The 21,737-nt window shown below is 41.7% G+C and overlaps 1 protein-coding gene across 1 annotated transcript; it reads left to right on the plus strand.

Annotated features, from left to right (window-relative positions):
- Positions 1 to 1,274: 1,274 nt before the first annotated feature.
- On the plus strand, positions 1,275 to 20,680 carry DTD1 (D-aminoacyl-tRNA deacylase 1). The gene is given in 7 exon segments (XM_042464920.1): positions 1,275 to 1,298; positions 1,300 to 1,318; positions 3,514 to 3,604; positions 3,844 to 4,079; positions 6,168 to 6,265; positions 12,634 to 12,809; positions 19,156 to 20,680. Coding segments are annotated over 6 exon segments (624 nt in total). The 3' UTR covers positions 12,790 to 12,809; positions 19,156 to 20,680.
- Positions 20,681 to 21,737: the final 1,057 nt, after the last annotated feature.

Genomic DNA, 21,737 nt, shown 5'->3' on the forward strand with positions numbered 1-21,737 from the left:
CCGAAGAATGGAAAAGAAGAAAAGTGAGCAGTGGAATGGAAAAGCGGAGTGGTTCGTTTAGTTATGGCCCAAACAGAAGGCCAAAATAAAGCTGCTTCTGGTCACTTTGGAGGTATGCTGTTTAAATGACACTCGCATCTTAAGAGGCCAGAAGCTGCATCAAAGCTGCGCTCCAGTCCTTAGGACTGGAGCATGGCTTTAGCATGGCTTCTGGCCTCTTAAGATGTGAGTGTCATTTAAACAGCATACCTCCAAAGTGACAAAGCAGCTTTATTTTGGGCCTGTCTGCTCAGGCCTCAGTTCCAAGCAGCTATGTCTCTTACCGACTGTCCGGCCCTTTAGCCCTTAAGAAGCTGCCTGTTCTGGTGTGCCTTGAAGTCATTCCCGACTTAGGCGACCCTAATAACCTTTCATGAAGTTTCCTGGCAAGTTTCTCCAGAGGGGTTTGTCATTGCCGTCCCTGAGGCTGAAGAGAGTTGACGGCTCAAGGTCATCCCAGTTCCATTGACCGCTGCTGAGATTCAAAACCCTGGCCTCGGCTTTCCAGCCACCAACATGCATGTAAGGACATAGACTGAAGAGTCTACGAACGCTCATGCTACACTTCCTGTGACTTTCTTTAATACCCTAAATATGATACCAGTCTTTCTTTTGCGTAAGCTTCTTTGCCACCAGATTTCTATCTAGCTTCAGCGATCACTTCCCTTACAAGGCAAAATAGGTCCAAAACACACTGCAGAAAACCATCTGGTCATCTCTTGAGGCTGCTTCACTGCCCTGGCTCAGTGCTAGAGGGAATCACTGGGAAATGTAGTTTATGGTGGGCACCAGATCTCCTCCTCTGCAGAACGGCTCCATGTCTCACAAAACACCGCTCCCAGGATCCCTGCATTGCGCCAGGGCAGCAGTAAAATCCCTGTTCTGCCTTCTTTCAATATTTAAGTCAAATTAGTATTTGTCCCCCCTTCATTTTGACATAAGTCCCCTTTCACTCAAAGGTTTCTGATCTATATGGTCAATATAACTTTGACCTTGAAACACTACTACAGTATTTTCCGCCTACAGAGCACGCCCTGGTGCCACAGCAAAACTACAGTTCCCAGATTCCATAGCACAGAGCCAAAGCAGTAAAAGTTATGACGAGCGGGAAACTCGGAAGTTGGGGCGACTGACATGAGTCTGTTTTACTAAGTCTAAGCTGGAGGGGCGGTGTCCTCGCGATCGTCGGCGGCGGAAGATCCTGATCCTGGACGCGCTCGGAGCGGGCCCCCATCATGAAGGCCATCATCCAGCGCGTCCACTGCGGCCAGCGTCACAGGTTCCTCCGCCCGCCGCTTCTTTCCTGGGCCCAAAGCCACTGAGAAGAGAAGACAGAAACCGTCCAGTCTGAAGCGCTTTAGCTTCCCGGGCTAACGGCTAAGGATGCTGGGAACTGTAGTCTTTTGGGACATTGAGCCTCTCCTGTCATAGAGAGTTCGGGGCCACCCACATAAACTACCACTTGCCAGGATTCCCATCACCGAGCCGGGCAAGGGCATAATGGGAACACTTGCCCATAGAATCATTGGGGAAGACTTGCCCATCGGGATCATTGGGAATACTACCCATCGGGAATCCTTGGGGAATACTTGCCCATCGGGAATCATTGGGGAATACTTGCCCATAGGGGAATCATGGGGAAACCTGCCCATAGGGAATCCATTGGGGAATACTTACCCATAGGGAATCATTGGGAACACTTGCCCCATAGGAATCATTGGGAATGACTTGCCCCATAGGGAATCATTGGGGAATACTTGCCCATAGAGGACCATGGGAATACTTGCCCATAGGGATAATGGACACTTGCCCATACGGGGACTCCCATGGGAACATAACTTGCCATCAGGGAATCCTTGCCGGGAAACCCCCTTACCCCATAGGGAATCTGGGGAATCCTCCCCTTGCCCATAGGGAATCATTGGGGCATACTTGCCCATAGGGAATCATTGGGGACACCCCTACCTGCCCATCGGGATCATTGGGAATACTACCCATAGGGAAAACATTGGGGAATACTACCCATAGGGAATCATGGAAACACTTCCCATAGGATCATTGGGGAATACTTGCCCATAGGGAATCATTGGGGAATACTTGCCCATAGGGAATAATGGGAACACTTGCCCATAGAGGATCATGGGGATGGCTTGCCCTATGGGCAAGTAACCTCTGTGTTTCCCTATGGGCAAGTATTCCCCATGATTCTCAATGGGCAAATATGGTTTCCCTATGGACTGTGCTTTGTTTTAGTACGTCCCAGTCCTGTCTGGTGAATATGCCGGAATGGCCTCATGCTATAAAAACCCATTTGTCACATCTCTTGTCATGTGCCATCAAGTTGTTTTCCACTTACAGTGATCCTAATAACCTACCATGCGGTTTTCTTGGCAAGTTTCTTCAGAGGTTTAGCGTTGCCAAGGCTGAGAGAGTGTGACTTGCCCAAGGTCACTCTGGGTTTGCTAGGGCTGAGCAGGGATTCGAACCCTGGTCTCCAGAATCATAGCCCAGTGCTCAAACCACTACACCGCTGGTCTCCAAACTGTGCCCTTTAAGGGATTTTTGGACTTCAGCTCCCAGTACTATTTAAAAAACACAATAGAGTTAGCAAGATGCTTCCCAGAGGACTGCCTTGGACTGTGGCTCTGGAAGTCAGGGTTTGAGTCCCTGCTCAGCCGTGAAAACCTTGGGTAAGTCACACACTCTCAGCCCCAGGAAATCCCATGATAGGTTCACCTTACGGTCGCCATACATTGAAAACAACTTGAAGGCATTCCACAACAACAACAACAACAACACATGGATATTTGAGGATGAGGAACCTTCTCTTATACTCCTATACATATACATGTTTGCTTGCATAGTTGGGTTCTCTGGATGGATGCTCATAGATGTGTGGCTGCGACTTATCAGGCCCATAGCTGGGTTCACTGTGTATGTATTTTCTCTTGTTATTTTGTTGCTTCTCCAAGGTTGAGCCCCTAGCACCGAAAACAGATTAAAGGGTTGAACCATGACTCAGAGGAAACCTTGTCAAAATTATATTAGCTTTAGTGAAGAGAAAGCAACATCTTCACATCCACAGCTAAACGCTTCCTCTGTGCAGCCCTCTCATCCCTTATATGAGTTGGGTACCATTTGACACAGAAAGGGCCCGCAGCATCTTTATCTTGATCCAAACCAGCTAACCACATCAAGGAAGAAACATTTTGGATCCCAATCTCATTTACAGACATATTCTATTGGTTTTGGAGGAAATGTTTTATTACAGCATTCCTAGAGAGAGAGGTGTGGGAGGAGATTTCTAGAAATAGAATTGATCACTGAGACTACAGACTATGGGCAGTAAGTTGCTTTTCTAGTTCAGGAATAAAAACACCTTAAATTTCCATTACCACTGAAGCTTGCTGAGATGTAGATGATTTGACAGAGAGAAATTCAGGAAATCTAACCTCTTTAAAATGTCTTTTACAGTTGGTGGGGAGCAAATAAGTTCCATTGGACAAGGCATTTGTGTGCTGCTGGGTATCTCTGTGGAAGACACTCAGAAAGAGCTTGAGCATATGTAAGTCATTAGAAAGCATTAAAGTTTACTTGATGTATTTTACTTACTTGTTTCTTATACAAATGTTAATTTTTTACATTCGGTGACTGAATTGTCAAAATACCAAATCTTCAGAAACTATGAACCTGTGTTGATATCATACCATTTTACCGGTATGCCATCCTCAAACTATTACAGTATATACAATTTTTTTTTCTTTCCAGAACATACATATTCATGCCTTCTGATTTTCCACTTAGGGTTCGAAAGATTTTAAACTTGCGTGTGTTTGAAGATGAAAGTGGGAAGCATTGGTCTAAAAGTGTAATGGACAAGCAGTATGAAGTGCTGTGTGTGAGCCAGTTTACTCTTCAGTGTATTCTGAAAGGAAACAAGCCAGACTATCACATGGCCATGCCTACAGATCAAGCAGAGTCGTTCTACAACAGCTTTCTAGAACACCTTCGCAAAACATACAAACCAGAGCTCATTAAAGGTAAGACAAATTATTGTTTGATGAATGAAAAAAAATGATCTAGATGTGCAATACAAACTCCTTGCCTTTGGGAACTGGAGCTTTTAACTTGTCTCCAATTAGTTTAAGGCAGAGGTACTGTACATCACTTTGGATCTCCCTGGTGTAACCATGGAGTTAGCGAGAGCTCCACCATTTTTATAACTCAACTGCTAGCAGTAGAGGAAGATCATAGTTCTGGCAATGCTATTGGCAGTGTTGGCACTACAGTCTTAATCAGAATTGCTTTGAGGTAGAAGAGGTGAACACTTTTTACTTTACTATTTCCTGTTGATATTAGTTGCCAACTATTAGTGCAATCTCAGTAGTTGTGGGTGGGTGGTATGGGAAATGTTTTCACCTTCACCACTCTCAGCAGTGGTTTCAGAAATGATGGGTCAGTTCTCTGCCCTGAGCCAAGTCTTGTCTATGGTGCTGTCCTCGTGCTACTTTGGAACAGTATGTGGACATGAACTCTCATCTGAAAGTAAGATTGGAGGGAAGGAAGCTTGCTCTATTTCCTTCAGGCTGGGCCCATGTGTTACCTGACGTTAATTCTTCTCTGTGAATCATAGTAGGGTAGTGCCCATTTCAGATTCACAGCCTGAAGTATTTGTTAAGAGGCCATTGTGGAATAGGCTAGGAGGGTAGATTATCGCAAGTGAAAATAATAAGTTAACTTCCCTTTTGTAATCAATTAAAATTTTACAACATTCTCTGGCAATTGGCTGCTTATTCAGCCCTGCTTTAGAGAAGTAAATGTTCATATTAATTTGGTACTTAAGAATGGGAGCAAAGTTGAAAGCATCCTCACATCATTTTTCTCCAGGGGAAAACATCTGGAGAAGATATTGAGCAGACAGATAGCTGGGAGGAAGAGGGTTAAATAGCAATGCTGTTTGCCAATTCACTGCTCAACCTTGAAGCCATCCATGGCTGGTTTATTTTGTTTTTTAAGTGATAAGTCAGAGGAAAGAATAATAGAAATACATGAAGCATGTAATTTGGCTCTAACTAAAAATCTAGTTTTACGTGTATTCTAAGTTTGTAACTTTACGACCATAGTTGATCCAATAGAAGGGCATCATGTCAACTTTTGTGAGTGCTCTCCTATTTTATTAGTATCTGACATGTATCACACCATTCACTAATGTATACTGGAAATAATATGTTTGAATTATGCTGTCACGTTTAACCTAAAACATTCCTTATCATGCTTGAAAAGAAACAAAACAGTAGACAGGGGAATGTGGAAGACTCATGAGTGACATTGGAAAGATCTGCTTGATTTGGTTTAAATGCATTTCAGAAACCCTAGCTTCACATCAGCTGCTTTGCATTCAGTCCAATTTGGTGCATAGTACATATTCATGAGATAACAATAGCTGCAGAATGGGTGAAATGAAACCTTTTTACATAAACATGTTAAACACAAAACTTTTTTTGTAAGGCAAAATAATACTGTGTACGTGTGAGGTGTAGCGCTGAACCAAACCTTTCCTATTCTCTCCGAGCTGTATCATTCTTTTAAAAGCTGGTGCATATTATTTAAGAGCCAGTATGAGATAGTGGTCTGTATGGTGGATTAGGACCACAATTTGAATTCTTGCTTAGCCATAAATTTCATTGAGTGCCCTTGGGCAAATCACAGTCACTCTGCCTGAGAGTAGGCAATGGCAAATGTCCTCTGAATAAATTTTGCCAAACAGACTCTAAGATCAGGTTGCTGCAAGTTGGAGTTGACTTGAAGGCCCACAACAATCAAAACAATAGAAACAAGAAGTTGTTCTGAGGAGCAGCAGGTGAAGGAGGAGGTCTCAGTTAATTTACTGTGATGCAAAGTCATGTGCATTTTCACTGTTACCATAATTTAAAAGTTCATATCATAGTCATACAGAAGGTTTTAAAAGAAAACCACATGCCAAAAATATATACAGTACAAATTACCTTGGCTTTGAACTGCAATATATATATTTTGTGAGCTTAACTGGAGGGAGACCCAAACTTGTTCTTGAGTAAGTGTCTTAAGTAAGTGTCTTCTTTTTCCCATTCCCACTCTTAACTTTTTAGATGGCAAATTTGGTGAATACATGCAGGTACATATCCAGAACGATGGACCTGTGACTATAGAATTGGAGTCTCCTGCAGCTCCCATTGATCCTAAGCAGGTAGGTGGTGGTGGTGATTATTTTTATTATATTTATTTGTATCCCGCCCTTTCCCCAAAACTGGGACCAAAAGCGTCTCACAGTAATAAAAAAACAGTACAGTTAAAAGCATATAGAAGTGATACATTAAAATAGAATTAAATTATTACAGTATTAAAATAGATTGTTCATTAAAAGAATAAAATACAGTCAAAAAAGATAAAAGTGTTTAAATATATGGTGTATGGTCCATTAAGGAAAGGTAAGTGGGAAGGAAGAGGAGTGGGCATGCACTCAGTCCTCCTCTTCCTGGACCTCTCTCTGCCCCCAGTTGTTCTTCCGGAGACAGCTGAAGGCCAGGAAAAGGCTGGAAGGAGGAGCCAGAGATGCATGTCTTTGGCTCCTTCTCCACAGCACCTTTGTCTGGCATCCAGCTATCTCAGAGAGACAGCTGGAGGCTGGGAAATGGCAGGAGGAGGAGGAGGAAGAATGGGCATGCCTGTTCCTCCTTCTCCCTGGCCTGTGCCAGGAGAAATAGCATCAAATGCCTGTTATGCTGGCTCTATCATGAGTCAAAGGGAGTCACTTTGCTCAGACAGTAGCTGAGTAGAGCAAGTGGCAGCCTCCTAGACCTGCTCAGATTCTGTTACACCAATGAATGAATTTATTACAGCATGCAGCCAGCATAAAATAATAAAATGGTTACAAAAATTACCTTACATCCAGTTAGAAACATTTATATTCCAGCATATCATATAAACATTATATTCAAACATATCATATAAATGCATGAGTACATACACATGTTAAGGATAAAACTTTGAGTCGTGTTCCTGGAAGGATTTAGGAATACACTAAATATATGGCTTTAACAAAAATAATTGATTATCTACTGTCAAAATAACTGCAAGGAGGTTATATGATAGTTGCCCTTCTAAATTTGGCGAATAACATTACACCACCATCTTGTCCAAAAGAGCATACTAGAAACAGATCACTAAGGAAAGTGATGAAGCTGAGGCAGTAGCTCTGAGGAAATAGACAGCATGTATGCAAGCAAGACAAAAAATTCCTGCATGGCAGGGGGTTGGACTGGATGGCCCTTGCGGTCTCTTCCAACTCTGCGATTCTATGATTCTGTGACATTGGACATGTAGTATCGTTTTCAATCTTGGTCAGCAAAGGGGTTGGGGCTAGGCTATTTGTATAGCAGAGGTGGTTGCTTACCAAAATACAGTTGGAAGCAAACAACCACAGCTTATTAAGCTTGACCCAGTTTAAGTGAACAATGCAACAGATGAAAACCCCTTAGTAACATGCAGGAGAAATACCACCTGCTGGTTCACCTCTGGTAGCAAATATCGTGGACCAAAACTAGAGGGAGACAACTGCCAGTGGTTGGGGGATCATATTTTCCCTCAAGGGACCTTAAGAGTACTAAATGCCCCAATTTTTACTTAACTCAAAATTTGGAAATGTCAAAAGATGCCCCTCAGTGGCAAACGGTATCTACAAAGTCTGCACTTAGTTGTTTTGCTGTATTCTGGGAACGTTTAGCACTGGCTCCCTGCCTAAATGAATATTTTTTTCCAAACAGAAAAGCAAGTAATTTTCTGTTTGGAAGAAGCCTTGTCCAGATCTCAAAAGGTGAAGGGGTGTACAAAGGTTCTTCAATGTAGTAAAATGACCAGCAAGACCCTGAGAGACTGCCTCTCAGGGGTGCTGTTAGCCATTTGGAGGCTGAAATTTTTACCCCAAAATGGTAAGGGAAGGAACTCTTGGGAGGTTCCATATCATGCTGTACCTTCTTCACCACTATTCTAAACTTTGCTTTGGAAAATTAAGAATATTCCCTGGGTTTATGCACTCCCTCTTTTACCTTTTCCTCTGTTAGATGCCAGCTGTTTGCTTCACTTCTTGTTTAATGTTCCACATGGTGAGATGTGTCATTCAGGTCAGGCATACTACATTTATCACTCCAAACTAATTTCTAGTTTGGAGGCTTTTTCTAGTTATAGTAAATCATAGTTTTCAAAATACATACATCTTGCCAAACCTTGGTTTGTACTAACCACAGCTTAGAACTAAAGTCATGGCTTGAGACTAAGCTGCTTATCTGTTTTCATTTTATGCCACTCCAGGCATTAGGTGCAAAGCCTTTACATGCAGAATGAAAACTACGACTATAGATATTTTGACTATAATAACCATTCTCTCCTTCCTGTACCCCAAAATGGTGCAAAAGCACTCCATGTCTTGCAGCAAAGAAATTAGCTGTATTGGTTTGCAGTGGGGGAGAGGGGCAGTCTACCTTTAAATCACCATTAACAAGCATTTTGCTGTCACTGAACATTCTTGTCCAGTTTATATTCTTTGTGACAGGACCTACCTTAGTGACTGTTGGTGTGGGAATCATGTACATAAATGACAGAGCCATTCCCTATGACATTGTTAAAAATTTAATAAGTCTCTTTAAATATTCTTTTTCAAATCTCACCATGCTGTCTTACTTCAAAGCGGTTCTTATAGTCACTTTCCCCATGCCTTGGAAACATGCATTTTGCTTTTTCCTGAAATACACACCAGTTCAAAAAGAAAGGGTAAATATATTAGGTTCTTACTGAAGGAGTGTGAACTGAAGCCACCACAAAATTGTTATCAAGACTGAATTTAGAGGGCTAACATTGGTAGGAGGGTTAGCTGTTCCAGAAGGACTGCATGTACTATAAATGTACTATACTCTGTTAATAGTCCTACTAGAAACAGAATATTAATTTTAATTTTTAATGTCCATTCTGTAATGTTAGTCTTATATGGGTCCCATTTGTTCTTATTGTCCATAAGGAAATCAGTTGTGCTATTTTAGATCCACATTTTGGATATGGACATTCTAATGTGAAGAAGCAGTGGGAATCGCAGAACTGCTAAAAAACAGTTGCCTTTGAAACACTGCAAATTTTTGCATAGCTAAATGTGCAGCAGAAGCAATGTTTTAATTATGTGTGCATTGCTAATTGCTTGTATTTTGAGGTGGGATTTACATTACTGATTACAGGAGGATGCTGATTAAAGTAAACCATTTAAGTGAGCATCAATCACTTTTCCTTTCTTGACATGGCAGGAGTATTTAGGAATGTCAGCTGCCTATCACACAAATTGAGATGGCTTTATATGGGGGCATTTTCAAACATCCAAGTGCAAGGTAGATTCAGAAAAGAAAGAGGTTTCTGATTTTCTTAGCTCCCTGTATTTGTTACCTGGCACCTTTCAGACTCCCTTCAGGCTTCAGATCCTTACTTCTGATGATTCATAGTTTTGATATTGCTATATATGCTGGCTCCTGGAGTGTGATGGTCATTTTTGCTTTTTTCATGTTCTTCTGATTAAAGCTGTACAACCTTTGCAACATATGTGCACAGATAGACACATTCACACTGCACTGCCCAGTGAAACTAGGGATTATTACTGAGGTGTGTTTGCATGGATTTGAAGTTCCCTCTCACCCCTTCCCTGTGATCTTTGCTCAGATTGCTGCTTTCCTGCCACTAGCAGATGCAAAAAAATCTCAGATGCTAGGGCATTTTCCTCACTTGTGGCCCTGCAGCCCAACTTATCAGATGGATTTCAGGAGAAATTAGGTAGATACTTCCATTTTAGCAAGCCTTGCAATGTGTGGTCAAGCGGTTCAGGTTGTGGATCTTTCCTCTAGGGTTTACGTGTTTGTTTCCCTCTTAATTCTGTGTGATATTTTTGTTCACAGTATAATTAAGATGGTATAGTACCCAACCTGTTGTATTGAACATCTGTTAAGTAGTTTAGTGACTAAAATCAGCCTAGGTCCTTAAATACAACATAGGCAGGTTATAGACCGCCGCTTTGAGGCCGTCTGCCGCCGCCGCCGTTTGCTCCGTAAGGGAGCCATCGCAGCCACACCGCGCGGCTCCCTTACGGAGCAAAAAAGAAGCTCCAAAATGGAGCTTCTTTCTGCGGCGCCTCTGTGACGTCGAGAGGCGCCAGGGGCGCATTCGCGACATCACAGGTGCCATGACACATTCGGACGCACAGCGTCCGATACGTAAAGATGGCGCCGGCCGTGTGGAACGGCCGGCGCCACAGAGTCCGTATTAGACCCAGGGACGTCTAGAAGAGAGACCCCTTTTTTAAAATGGGACGTCCTGTGGACGTCCCAAGTGCCGGTTTGTAACCGGCCATAGTTTTTGCATTGCCTCTACTAAAGTTTTTCACAGTGATTTACACCTGGGCCTTATTCACTGTTTTGCAGCTGGAGAGAGAAGGAAAGCATTCCTGTTGCTTTACATTGTTTTCAATGCAAATGCCACTTGTTCTTCTGTAACTTTCACCTGGTGTTGCAGCATTTGATGGTAAAAGGAAGTCATTTGAAAAATTAAGAGGGGATGCTATGTAACACTCATTGAAAAGGTTGAATATAAAGTTTTTTGTTGTTGTTAACTACCCTCGACTCTGGTGACCATGTGGATGAGACCCCCCTCCCCCCAAGATCCCTGTCTTCTACTGCTCTCCTCAGGTCCTGCAAATTTATGCTTGTGATATCCAGGGATGCAGCTAGGATTTTAGGAGGGGGGGGGGGGCCCAGCCAAAGTGCCCCCATTATAATGGGGTTTGGGTGGGGGGGCGCACCAGCACACCCCTTTTTTTTTTTTAAGGGAGGGGGGGGGGGCCCGGCCCCCCAAAACCCCCCCCCCCCCCCGGCTACGTCCCTGTGACATCCCTGATTCTATCCACCTGGTCTGCAGTCTTCCTTTCTTTACGCTGCCCTCTACTTTCCCTAGCATTTTTGTCTTTTCCAATGATTCATGCCTTCTCATGATGAGGCCAAAGTACAACAGCTTCATTTTAGTCATCCAGCTTCCAGGGAGAGATCACGCTTGATCTGTTCATGTAATTTACTTAAAACCTTTGCTCTTAATATTTTGACTAAGAAGATAAAATACCATTGCCCCTCCGTTTTCACGGACTTCAAATCTGTGTCCCTCACCCGTTTGCGGGCAACAAACGGACGGGGACAAAATGGGGTGCACACCGCTATTCAATCCAATGGGGTGATTTTCTGTTTTTGTTAGGGGGTCCAGAACTGTTAAACAATATTTTGGACCTAAAGCAGGGGTAGGAAGAAAAACCTAGTTATTTTGTTTGTTCATTTGTTTAAACTGGGCTTTTTCTTGTTGTTTTAGTTTAAACTTCTTTTTTGCTTTATAGTTTTAATTAAAAAATTAAATTCTGCTTATTATATTAATACAGTACTGTGAAACATTATTGTACCTATATTGTACCCTATTACAAAGCTTGATCAACCATGTTTTAATGCTTTCTAGCATTGACAATGCAGAGTTGTTAGGCTTTGATATGATGTAACATCTTTCACTAAAACACTAATCTTTACTGCTTGTTATTCTTATTAAATCTAAATATATGTAGACTATGCACAATCAAACATACAAAGTACTCTCAGAGTTGTTATGGTTGAACTTAAATTAACTGAAGGATTTGTTTCTGAATGGCATTTCTTGCACTATGATAAAGTGATTAAAAATAAGCAACTGACCCTGAATACTGTTGTAACAATGAACAACTGCCAATAAACTGTTCAAGTTAAAATGTGTACATTGAAACAACCATTGTTGTTCCAGTAAGAGGGTTGGAAAATAGTAATAATATTTCCCAGGTCCAAAACTCACTGCAGAAATAATCCAGTTTGAGACCACTTTAACTGCCCTGGCTCAATGTTAGGGAATTCTGGGAACTGCAGTTAAAATGTCATTTGGTTTAAACTAACCTTCTTTAAACCAGACAACCCTGACCTAAAGAATGTGATAGTGTTAATATTTAGACTGTCATACAAATCTGTATCTCCTTTACTATTACCTACTGCAGTGTTTAAACACAGTCCATCTAAGCTTTGTATTCTTCAGTCCCACCTATTGCAATAGCACCATTAAGCATAGGCTTAAATTATTTCCAGTGCATCCAATAGGGCTTAAAAGTGCTTAACCTCTTGCTCATATTACCATTACTATGCCTTCATATTATTATTACAGTACTATTACAGTACTGTTTTTTTTGCCTAATGCTGCAGGCAATCCTAAAACATTTTCCTTAAAATGAGCATAAAACTGTCTGTAATTTACTATAATACAATGCCAAATTTGGTAGCTGCATATGATTCTTAGCACAAAATTTGTACACAAGCTTCCTAAGAAGCATAGACATTATCAATATAATAGCCAGTGAGCTTTATAATGGCTTGATGTTTTATGTAGTGCCCGAAATACCATCAGTGTTGCTATGTTGTCTCTGTCTATTGTGTATATTTATGGAACTCTCCTTGTTTTTCTTCTTCTTTGCAACAGTTGGCAAAACTTGAGAAACAGCAACAAAGGAAAGAGAAGACCAGGATGAAGGTGCCATCAGAATCCAGCAGAGAAAGGAATGTTCCTAGAAGTAAAAATGACCCCAGTGCAAGTAGTGGAGCTGAGGGAGATGTCTCTTCAGAAAGGGAACCTTAGCTAATGAAAAGCCAGTTCAGGTATGAACTCTACTTTCCAGCCCATAATTAGGACCCAATCTTGTCATGCTTTAATACAGGGTGAAATGAGATTTGTAGTGCCTTGTGTGCTTTACCTGTCATTAAAATGTATATCCACACACTGATTGACTCTTGTCTAAACCAGGGAGGGCAAGAGGTGAATTAGACCCCATTCATACTATGAAAATAATCCGGGATAAATCCAGGTTGAATCCTTGTTCTTCACACATGTTCCGAATGCATTCTTTACACTTTTTTGGAAGGGGGAGGGGGCTAACAACAAATCACTTAGTCCAGGATATTTGATACTGTTGTATTTTTGCCCAACTTTTCCTGAAGGATCTGCATTGTTGGCAATGTGAATAAGGTTTTGAATCGATTCAGATTGCTCTGTATATCCCTTTGAAGGAAGGCAGCTCCATTTTAACCCGAAAAGGTGGCATGTGTGAATACGCAAGGATTAAAATGACTCAAAGAGATTTGCAAACACAAAACAAACTGGGAACAACAAACCCGATATGCATCAGTGCAGTGATCCACATCCTCAAATGAGTGTGAACGCCCCCTTAGTGTATTAAGTGAATCATTTAGAGCTAGGCCACTGCTGAGATGAGTGATAGTCTTGCTCTTACCCTGTAATTGCTAATCTAGCAATTTACTCAGGACTGGTACACACCGCCATAAAGCAGCATGCTCTCGACAATTAGGGAGCGCACACCAACCACACACTCCCTAACCCTAGTACGTTTGGGGGGCACCATTGTTACGTTGCACCATTCTCATGGTGCACTTAACGATGACGTCATGCATGCGCCACATCCAAACAGCGGAGCTCCTTTTGGGCCCATGCATCATTGGTGTGGCAACCAAATGGCCACGCCAATGATGCAGGGGATAAAGGGGCTGCGACAGCCACCCCTTTGTCCTCTTTAGCACCGGGGCACTGTTGGTGCCTAAGGCACATGGGCACCCCTTTTCCAGGCCATTTTGCTGCTTCTCTTTGGTCTGGAAAAATGCCGGATTGGGGCCGCAGGGCTGCTGGTGAGGTTGCCCTGGCCCCAATCCAGTGCGAAAAGAGGCGGATGTAATGATGGATGGGAAGTAGTGATAACTTCCCAATCCCTGCCATAATTTGTTAGTCAGCTATCACAGCGCTTGGTGACGTAATGGGGAAGCCACATATGAAAGAAGAGATACAACACATGACCTTTAAGGTAGTTTCCCATTTCTTATTTGGTGAGATTGTCTGAACTAAGCCACAGCATATATGAAATATGTTAAATGCAATTATAAAAATGTTCATCTTTTCCCCCTTGAGTATAAATAGCATGAGGTCCAAAGGCTTATTTACATTTGCAAAATTGACCCCGTAGCTCTTGACCTGTGTGTGTGTGTATGTGTTAGAATGTTTGTGAACTGTAGCTGTCAGTTAATTGCCCTGTTATATTGCTGAATCCATTTCTTTTTAACCTTGGGAAGAAATGAACAATTTTGTGGCTAGAACATTGATTTGGCCACATGATGGAGCACTTTGACAGACCCTTCAGAAATTCTGAATTTTCTGCATGGCCTGAGACTATTTTTGATTGTGTCAGGGTGAGGCTGCCCTCTTGAAATGATTCACTGAACATTTTGCACCATTTCCCTGACTGAGTTCAATGATGATTTCATAAAATTCTGTAGGGAAGCCATTCAATCAAGCTGCTTTCTATGCTTTCATTTTGAAAATTGCTTTGGCTTTCTTGCCTCCCGACAGAGAGGCATTTAAACCTAACATGCTGGGCAGTGGTAATATAATGCCTCCAGAGAATTTATTTTAAGTCATCATTAGTGAGACTCTAAACTTTGAAAGAAAGGGGGCTGAGAGAAAGAAGGTGCTAATTTAGTAATGTAGGAAAGAAAAGAAGGTTGCTGAAAATATTGAAGGAAAAATGCTCAGTATTCAGAGGCCAAAATAAAGAATACCATGCTGGAATGCATACATGCCCTTCTTAAAGTGTTAATTAAAGTGGTTTTTAAGAGGCACAGAGGTGGATTTGATGACATTTATAAATACCACTAATGCCTCTACATAAATCCAGCTTCTCCTTGTATAGTCATGGATTCAAAGTGGAGTTGTGATTGGGTGGGCCATTCACTGTAGTGCCAGTTCAGTAGTTCTTTCAGCCTAAGATTTAAGATAAACAAAATAAAATACTTAACAGAAGTTATAATTGGTTTATAAATTTTGTTGCCACAGGATATACTGATACTCACCGGCTTAGATGACTTTAAAAAGCAATGAAGCAGGCTAACGTGTGGTGGTCTTATAAGTATCTCTTTTTTGCCATTGATAGCTAAGTAAATCCATAGATCTGTCATGTTCTGAATACTTATTGTTGAGAAGCAGAATTAATGGACTGAATTAATGGACTACTGTAGGTTGTTTGAAGTCTTTAACACAGAAAACTTTAATAAAGTTAAAGGAGCCACTAGAGAGCCACTTTTAAATTCAGTCTGTTAGCTTGACAATGGAGAGAGATTTTTCTTAACAAAGACAACCCTATGTTAATAAAAGTAAGCAAAGAAAAAAAGATAGCTAATGGAGCCATTGATGCAGCATAAGTTTTGAATATCATTCACGTAATTATCATGGTTTGCAAGCAAACGTTGCACAGTTTTTCCCATGCTTGGAGAGCACTGTAATAATCTGTGGAGTGCCTAGGTGAAAGCTATGCTGTGGCTACTTCTTATGCCAATTTTCACACTTTTTGAATTAGAAACAACCGTGGCGAAACACACCATAGACCTCCTTTGTGTGACCTGGTTGCACGGGAAGAAGCTGAAATGTCAGCAGTTCTATCAGAAGAGAACTTCTGTTACTCCTTTGGCCATTCTTTATTTGAGATTAGAACAACAGGAGTGTGTCACTCGGGACTGAAGTGAGTACACTTGACTGTGAAAGAGGCAAAGGAGGAGCATCAGGATAGAGCAGAACAGTCAAATTACAAAGGCATTGTGTATTGTGGTTTCAGAGGACATAGAAAGCTTTAACAGCATCATTTGGGCTGTACTTATCCCAGTCTGTCTCTAGGTGGAGATGGTCAACCAAAGCCACAAGCAATTTTTTGTGCCATGCCTGGGCTGTAAGCCAGACTGGCAGCGGTCCAGAAAGCTGATAGGATCCAGGTGTGCCTGGAGTAGAATGGCTACTTCTCACTCAGCAACTTTCCCCAAAAAGGGAAAGTTCAAACTAAGGTGGTAGTTGTTTGGGGACTCTGTATCCAAGGTTGGTGCTTGGTGTTTTTCTTTTCTCTCTCTCTCTCTCTTTTCAGTGCAAGAACCGAGCAGCCACAGGTCTGAGGCATAAAAAGAAACCAGCAAAAACTCTGTTTCTCCTGGCTGGTTTTTATAAGCAGGGGGTGGGCTTGGGCCCAACTTTTAAAAGTGAATGCTGGAAAAGAAATATATTGAGCAGAAAAAGGGCTGCAGCGATTATTTGGCAGGTGGGAAAAAAAATAACGTTTCAGTGGCAGTTCCCACTCAGTTCTTTTGTGTTTGACAAGCTTCTATTATGTACATAATGCCTGATATTCATGTTATCTATCATAATCTCAAACTCCCTCCCTACCCCTCCACACCTCTCTCGGTCCTTCCTTCCTTCCTTCCTTCCTTCCTTCCTTCCTTCCTTCCTTTCTTTCTCTCTCTCTTTCTTTCTCTGTCTATCCCTCCCTTCCTTGATCATCATCTCTTGCTTTGTGCCTTAGATTTATATTCTTCCTCTTAACTGTTTCTCCCTTTCCTGTCAGATTTTTTGTTCATTTCCACTGGGGAAATAATTTCCTTTACTTTATTTGTTGGGTCCCTCGGTGTTCTGATCTTGGTCCTCTGCTATTCTTTTTTGATACACTTTCTTGAGGTGAATACATAAAGACAAACAATCTTCATTATTTTGCATATGTTCATGACTTCCAGCTTTTATATCCTCCTCACATTTCCAGCATACATTAGAAACATCCTTACACATTCTAGACAGTTTCTCTTATGTCATATACTTCCAATACATCATCTTGTAAAAATTATCTCAGAGATCAGTGTTATGGGCCTTGTTGAAGGCTCCTTTTGAGTCTTTGAGATTGGTGGTTTTAAAGTTTTGTTTTTAGTTGCTATAATGTCTGCCTACAGGGTCTCTGAATTGAGGGTCCTATCAGTGCATAAAGAATTGTGTATTTTTCATAAGGATTCAGTAGTTCTTTGGTTGAATCCTTCTTTTATTTCTAAGGTGAATTCAATCTTTCCTCAGTCACAGGAGATTGTTTTCCCTTTTGTCCAGATTCTTGAGCAGCATAGGAAAAAGAGTGGCACAGGTTGGATGCGTGTAGGGCTTTTAAATTCTCTTTGGAAAGAACTAGGGATTTTTGAAAGCCAGATTACCTTTTTGTTTCCTTTCAAGAGGCTTCTAAAGGGGAGTGGGCATTGTCTTCCGCCTTGTCTTGATGGTTGAGACTTTGCATTGAATTGGCTTATGTTCATAGTTCCCTGATGGCTCCTGCAGGGATTCAGGTACATTCCACTCACAGTGCCGCTGTGAGAGGCCTTTCTTTATATGCCTGAGGTTACCTTTGCCTCTTATCCACAGAAGGTCCCAGTCACTGGCATTTGCCCTGCTTTTCCCTCATTAATACTATTCTGAATTGTATAAGGGCTAGGGTCCCAAGCGTCTTCCACAAACCAGTTCAGTATCTTAGGTTGCATGCTTGTCTTGGTTTATAGTTAATAGAAATCACTCAGACAGAGACAACTACTGTAAAAAAGCAAACAGTAATTTTATTAAATAACATAAAAAATAAAGTGTCTTATAAAGGTTATTTCAGGTTTAATGTGGTTACACAAAAACAATACAGGCTTTTGATTCTCTGTACTCTAATCTCTCACTTTTGCTCATTCCTACTGAGAGTGATCTAACTATACTAACCAATCAGACTTGCTTATTCCCACTGAATCATAGTCTTCTCTGGATTGGCTTCACTGAACTCCCTCTCCTGTCAGAATCCTTATCTGATCTTTATTGAGACCCTTTGTCTCTCTCTCCAGGTCTCCTCAACTAACTGACACACATTAGAAATGATAAGGTTGAAAATGCAAATAGGCGAATCTGTTATTGGAAATTATTGTCCAGTGGCTTCCAGTGGAGATCAGTGGTAGTTTGGTTGTGTGCCAATAATGACATGGATGAAAGAATATAGATCAGTGGTTCTCAACCCCTTTGGGGGTCGAACAACCCTTTCACAGGGGTCACCTAAGACCCTGGGTTGGCACCATAATCTATAATGCTCTACCTGTGGGTCGCGGCATTAGGAAGGTTGAGACCAGCTGATATAGATGGTACACAGCTCATACTTGTTCTCTAAATTTTTGGTTCCCAAAATGTTGGGGAGGACATGCTAGTTTGTCTTCAAGGAGTAGGCTGGAATATGCCTTGATAAATTAAGCCATAAACTTGGAAGCATCCCATGCCCTATGCTTTTTGGAGGGGGGGGGGGGGGCTTTCCTTCTACAAACAATCAGGCACCAGTATCCTGGAGAAGGGGACTGGAAAGCAGCAAAAGTATCTTGCCTACAGCCCAACAGTAAAGCTGATTGTCATAAGGGAATCTGGAAAGAATTTTGATTACCAGAGAATGCAGTTCCATCTCTGACCCCTGACTGATTAAGCAAAAGGCAGTCGGGGACCGAGGTGTGCATGGGAAAGGCACATGAGCAGCTATCAGACATATTCAAGAACAATGCATGCTCATTGTTGTGGAAGCTGTTTGAGGAAGAAATACCTGTATCCTTCTGAGTGTCAGAATGTAACGTGTTTTCAAAAAAATTGTGCTCCAAGCTGTCAATTGGCTAATTGTGGAAGAGGCACATGTGAGGCTAATTGTAGAAGAAGAACATGGGAAGATAATTTCAAAAGGTTTACAGACGTTAAACCCACATTTAAAAATGAAGCTGTTCCACTGTTGTTCCTTCAAGGTAGATTAAGGCAATCATTGGCCTGTTACAGACTGCCAAAATAAAGCTGCTTCGGGTCTCTTTGGAGGTGTGCGGTTTAAATGATGCATGCATCCTAAGAATCCAGAAGCTGCACCAAAGCTGCACTCCTGTGCTTAGGAATGGAGTGTGGCTTTGGCACGACCTCCGGACTCTTAGGACCCAGGCATCATTTAAATAGCATACCTCCAAAGAGACCTCAAGCAGCTTTATTTTGGCAGTCTGTAACAAGCCATTAAAACCAATGCTAGTTTCAAATGATTTGGTATGTTGGGGAGATGTGAGCTGTGTCATATAATGGTTCTTCCCTTGCTCACTATTTTGACAGAAATCCTGCATAAAAAGCTGCTGGCGACCTTCTTTACTCATTAGTGGATGATGCTCAATTCCTATATGAAAAAAATGAGTCAAAAAGAGACTTGGAACAAAGAAATAAGAAGTTAAGATCTGCATCTTGCTGTTTTTGAAAACAACCAAAGGAATGTTATCTCTTTCCCTTGCTAATATGCTTAAAAATGGAGATGGTAGATTACTTTTTTGTTGTTATTTATTTGGTTAATTTATTTTGTGATTAACAGTGGCTACCACATGTGTGGTTAGGCCGCATATATGTGGGATGGAATCTCATCATCTACCCTGCCTGGATGTTCTTTGCAGAGTTTACAAATGCTCTCACCACGGAACGTCTCCCTCCTCTCCCCTCGCCCCAGTAAGAATGATTAATCTGCTAGCAGATTGCGAGGGAGGGGAGCTGGGGAATGGGTTAGAACAATGCCCTGCACCATGAAAGCACAGCGTAACTGTAAGTGTGAACCCCAGCTATCTTCCCCGTGTCATTTTTCCAGAGGGAAGATGGACTTATTAAATTGTACTGCATGTTTTGGGAAAAGGATTGACCATAATCTTGTGCTGTGCTTTGGAGGCAATTGGGATGTCTCCATACTCAGCATGAAGGTCAAAGTAAGACCCACTTTCCACTGGGAGTGGATGGGATACATTCTAGCAGCTACATACTCCCCACCCCCCCACCCCCAAATTTGTCAATCCCCATTTTCTAGAAAGAGATATTACTGATGTAACAGGGAATACCCGCACTATGTATTTGTGTCTGTGGTATTTAGGGCCATCCACACCATAGCCATTACAGTAGAATCAGTTCTTTGCCTGGTTTCATGCAGCCAGTCCTTTTTCTGATATTATTCTAGCGAAATAGAAATTGCAGTGTTTCTGTTTTCTACACCACCAAGAAATAAAAGAAGACCTGGGCCACATGGAAGTTGTACCCCTTTTGTACTGTTCCCTGCCCACTCTCAAAATAAACAACGCTGATTTGGGGATAAATGGTGTTGTGGACTTCTCCCATATGGCACAGGGTTCTTGTGTTACCTTGGTGATCCAGGAAGAAACTGATGCAGCAGTTCTCACACTACTAGTATATTGTAAGAAGAGGGCCACCATTGCTGAATGAAGAATGGTGGTTTTTCTATGGAGATTTTAAGCAGCACTACTGTAATGGATCATATGATCCGTTTTAATAAATATTTTCCCCTTAGATTTTCACTTTAGCATTAAAGAGTAACCTTATATTTTGATCCCATCAGTATGATTTTTTTTCTCATAACACTACAAAATATGTGTGCACTGCTTGTGTGCTGTGCGTGTATTTTTGTGTCAGACTGTTCAATTTGTGAAAAACAATTCCTGGGTTGGGGAGAGGAGGAATCCATACATAGTGGGTTTCACTGATCTGCCATGTACCTATTTTGTGAAAAGTGTGTGTTTGTATGTGTATTTTAAACTTTTTCAAAAAAAAGGGGGGAAACTTTACTAATAAAGTTTGCCACCAGAATCTCTCTTGTGTCTACTGTCAATTTCTTTATCAAGAAACTCACTGGACTTGCTCAGAACAAATATCTGGTCACATTAACATTAACTGTCAGGAAGGCACCTCTGTCACCTGTCACTATTAGGCTTCCAAGGGATGATCTAGGCCACATTTTTTTCATGAGGGATATACAGTCAGTCATGTTGTGCCGGTTGCTGCTGGCCAAGTACAGACTGCACACTCAGTGTGTAGCTGTTTCACAGTGCCCACCCTTTTCTTCAGCTGTCCTGAATTAGAGTTCCTTCCAGGAGGAAAGCTACAGCAGGAATGGATTTGGAGCAAGCACTTTTCCCACCAGTCACTTCTCTGCTTCCAGTCTACTTCCTCTGCAAACATATTTTTCTCTTTGAAAAGGACTGGAGCCACATACTCAGTGTGTGAAGATTTCTGTGTGGGCAACTGTGGCTCTCCAGATGTTGGACGGCAACTTCTGCTAGTCCCAGCCAGCATGGCCAGTTGTGTAGATTCCAGACCAATAATGTCGGAAGGGTCACAGTTGCCCATTCCTGGTAAAGTGTTGTTTGGCCTTGAGATTTAGCAACAGACACTCCTCTTGCATTCTGTGCTGGTGACATTTCTGCCACAGCCAGCAAAGGCCATCTGGTCTTACCAAGCAGATGTTGTGTAAAGAGAACAGAAGTAGCAGGTTGCAAAAAACTGTTGTGGAAAACCAAAGAATTTCAGCCTTGTCTAGTCAAATTTCCACAACTTGACAGATGCATTTGTATGTTGTGGGTTTTGCCAAATGTGCAATTTGGCATTGCTCAAAGGGCAAGTCTGTCCTTTGTTTTTCTACCACAGTTTGTATCTCGTGATTTCCAGTATTTTAGGAAAAACACCATTTAAGATTTCATTATAGCCAGATAGGTTGTTGTGCATGTTAAGTATTTAGTCAGCTACGAGACATGGGACATGGCTTCTAGGATGTTGTGTGTGTTTTAATCCACACAGGAATCCCGTTGGTGTCTTATCCATGCATAACTTTCATTTGAGAAGCATTTGGACATTTTTGTCTGTTGAAGAAC

Source organism: Sceloporus undulatus, chromosome 4 (assembly GCF_019175285.1).
Source record: "Sceloporus undulatus isolate JIND9_A2432 ecotype Alabama chromosome 4, SceUnd_v1.1, whole genome shotgun sequence".
NCBI classification, from domain to species: Eukaryota; Metazoa; Chordata; class Lepidosauria; order Squamata; family Phrynosomatidae; genus Sceloporus; species Sceloporus undulatus.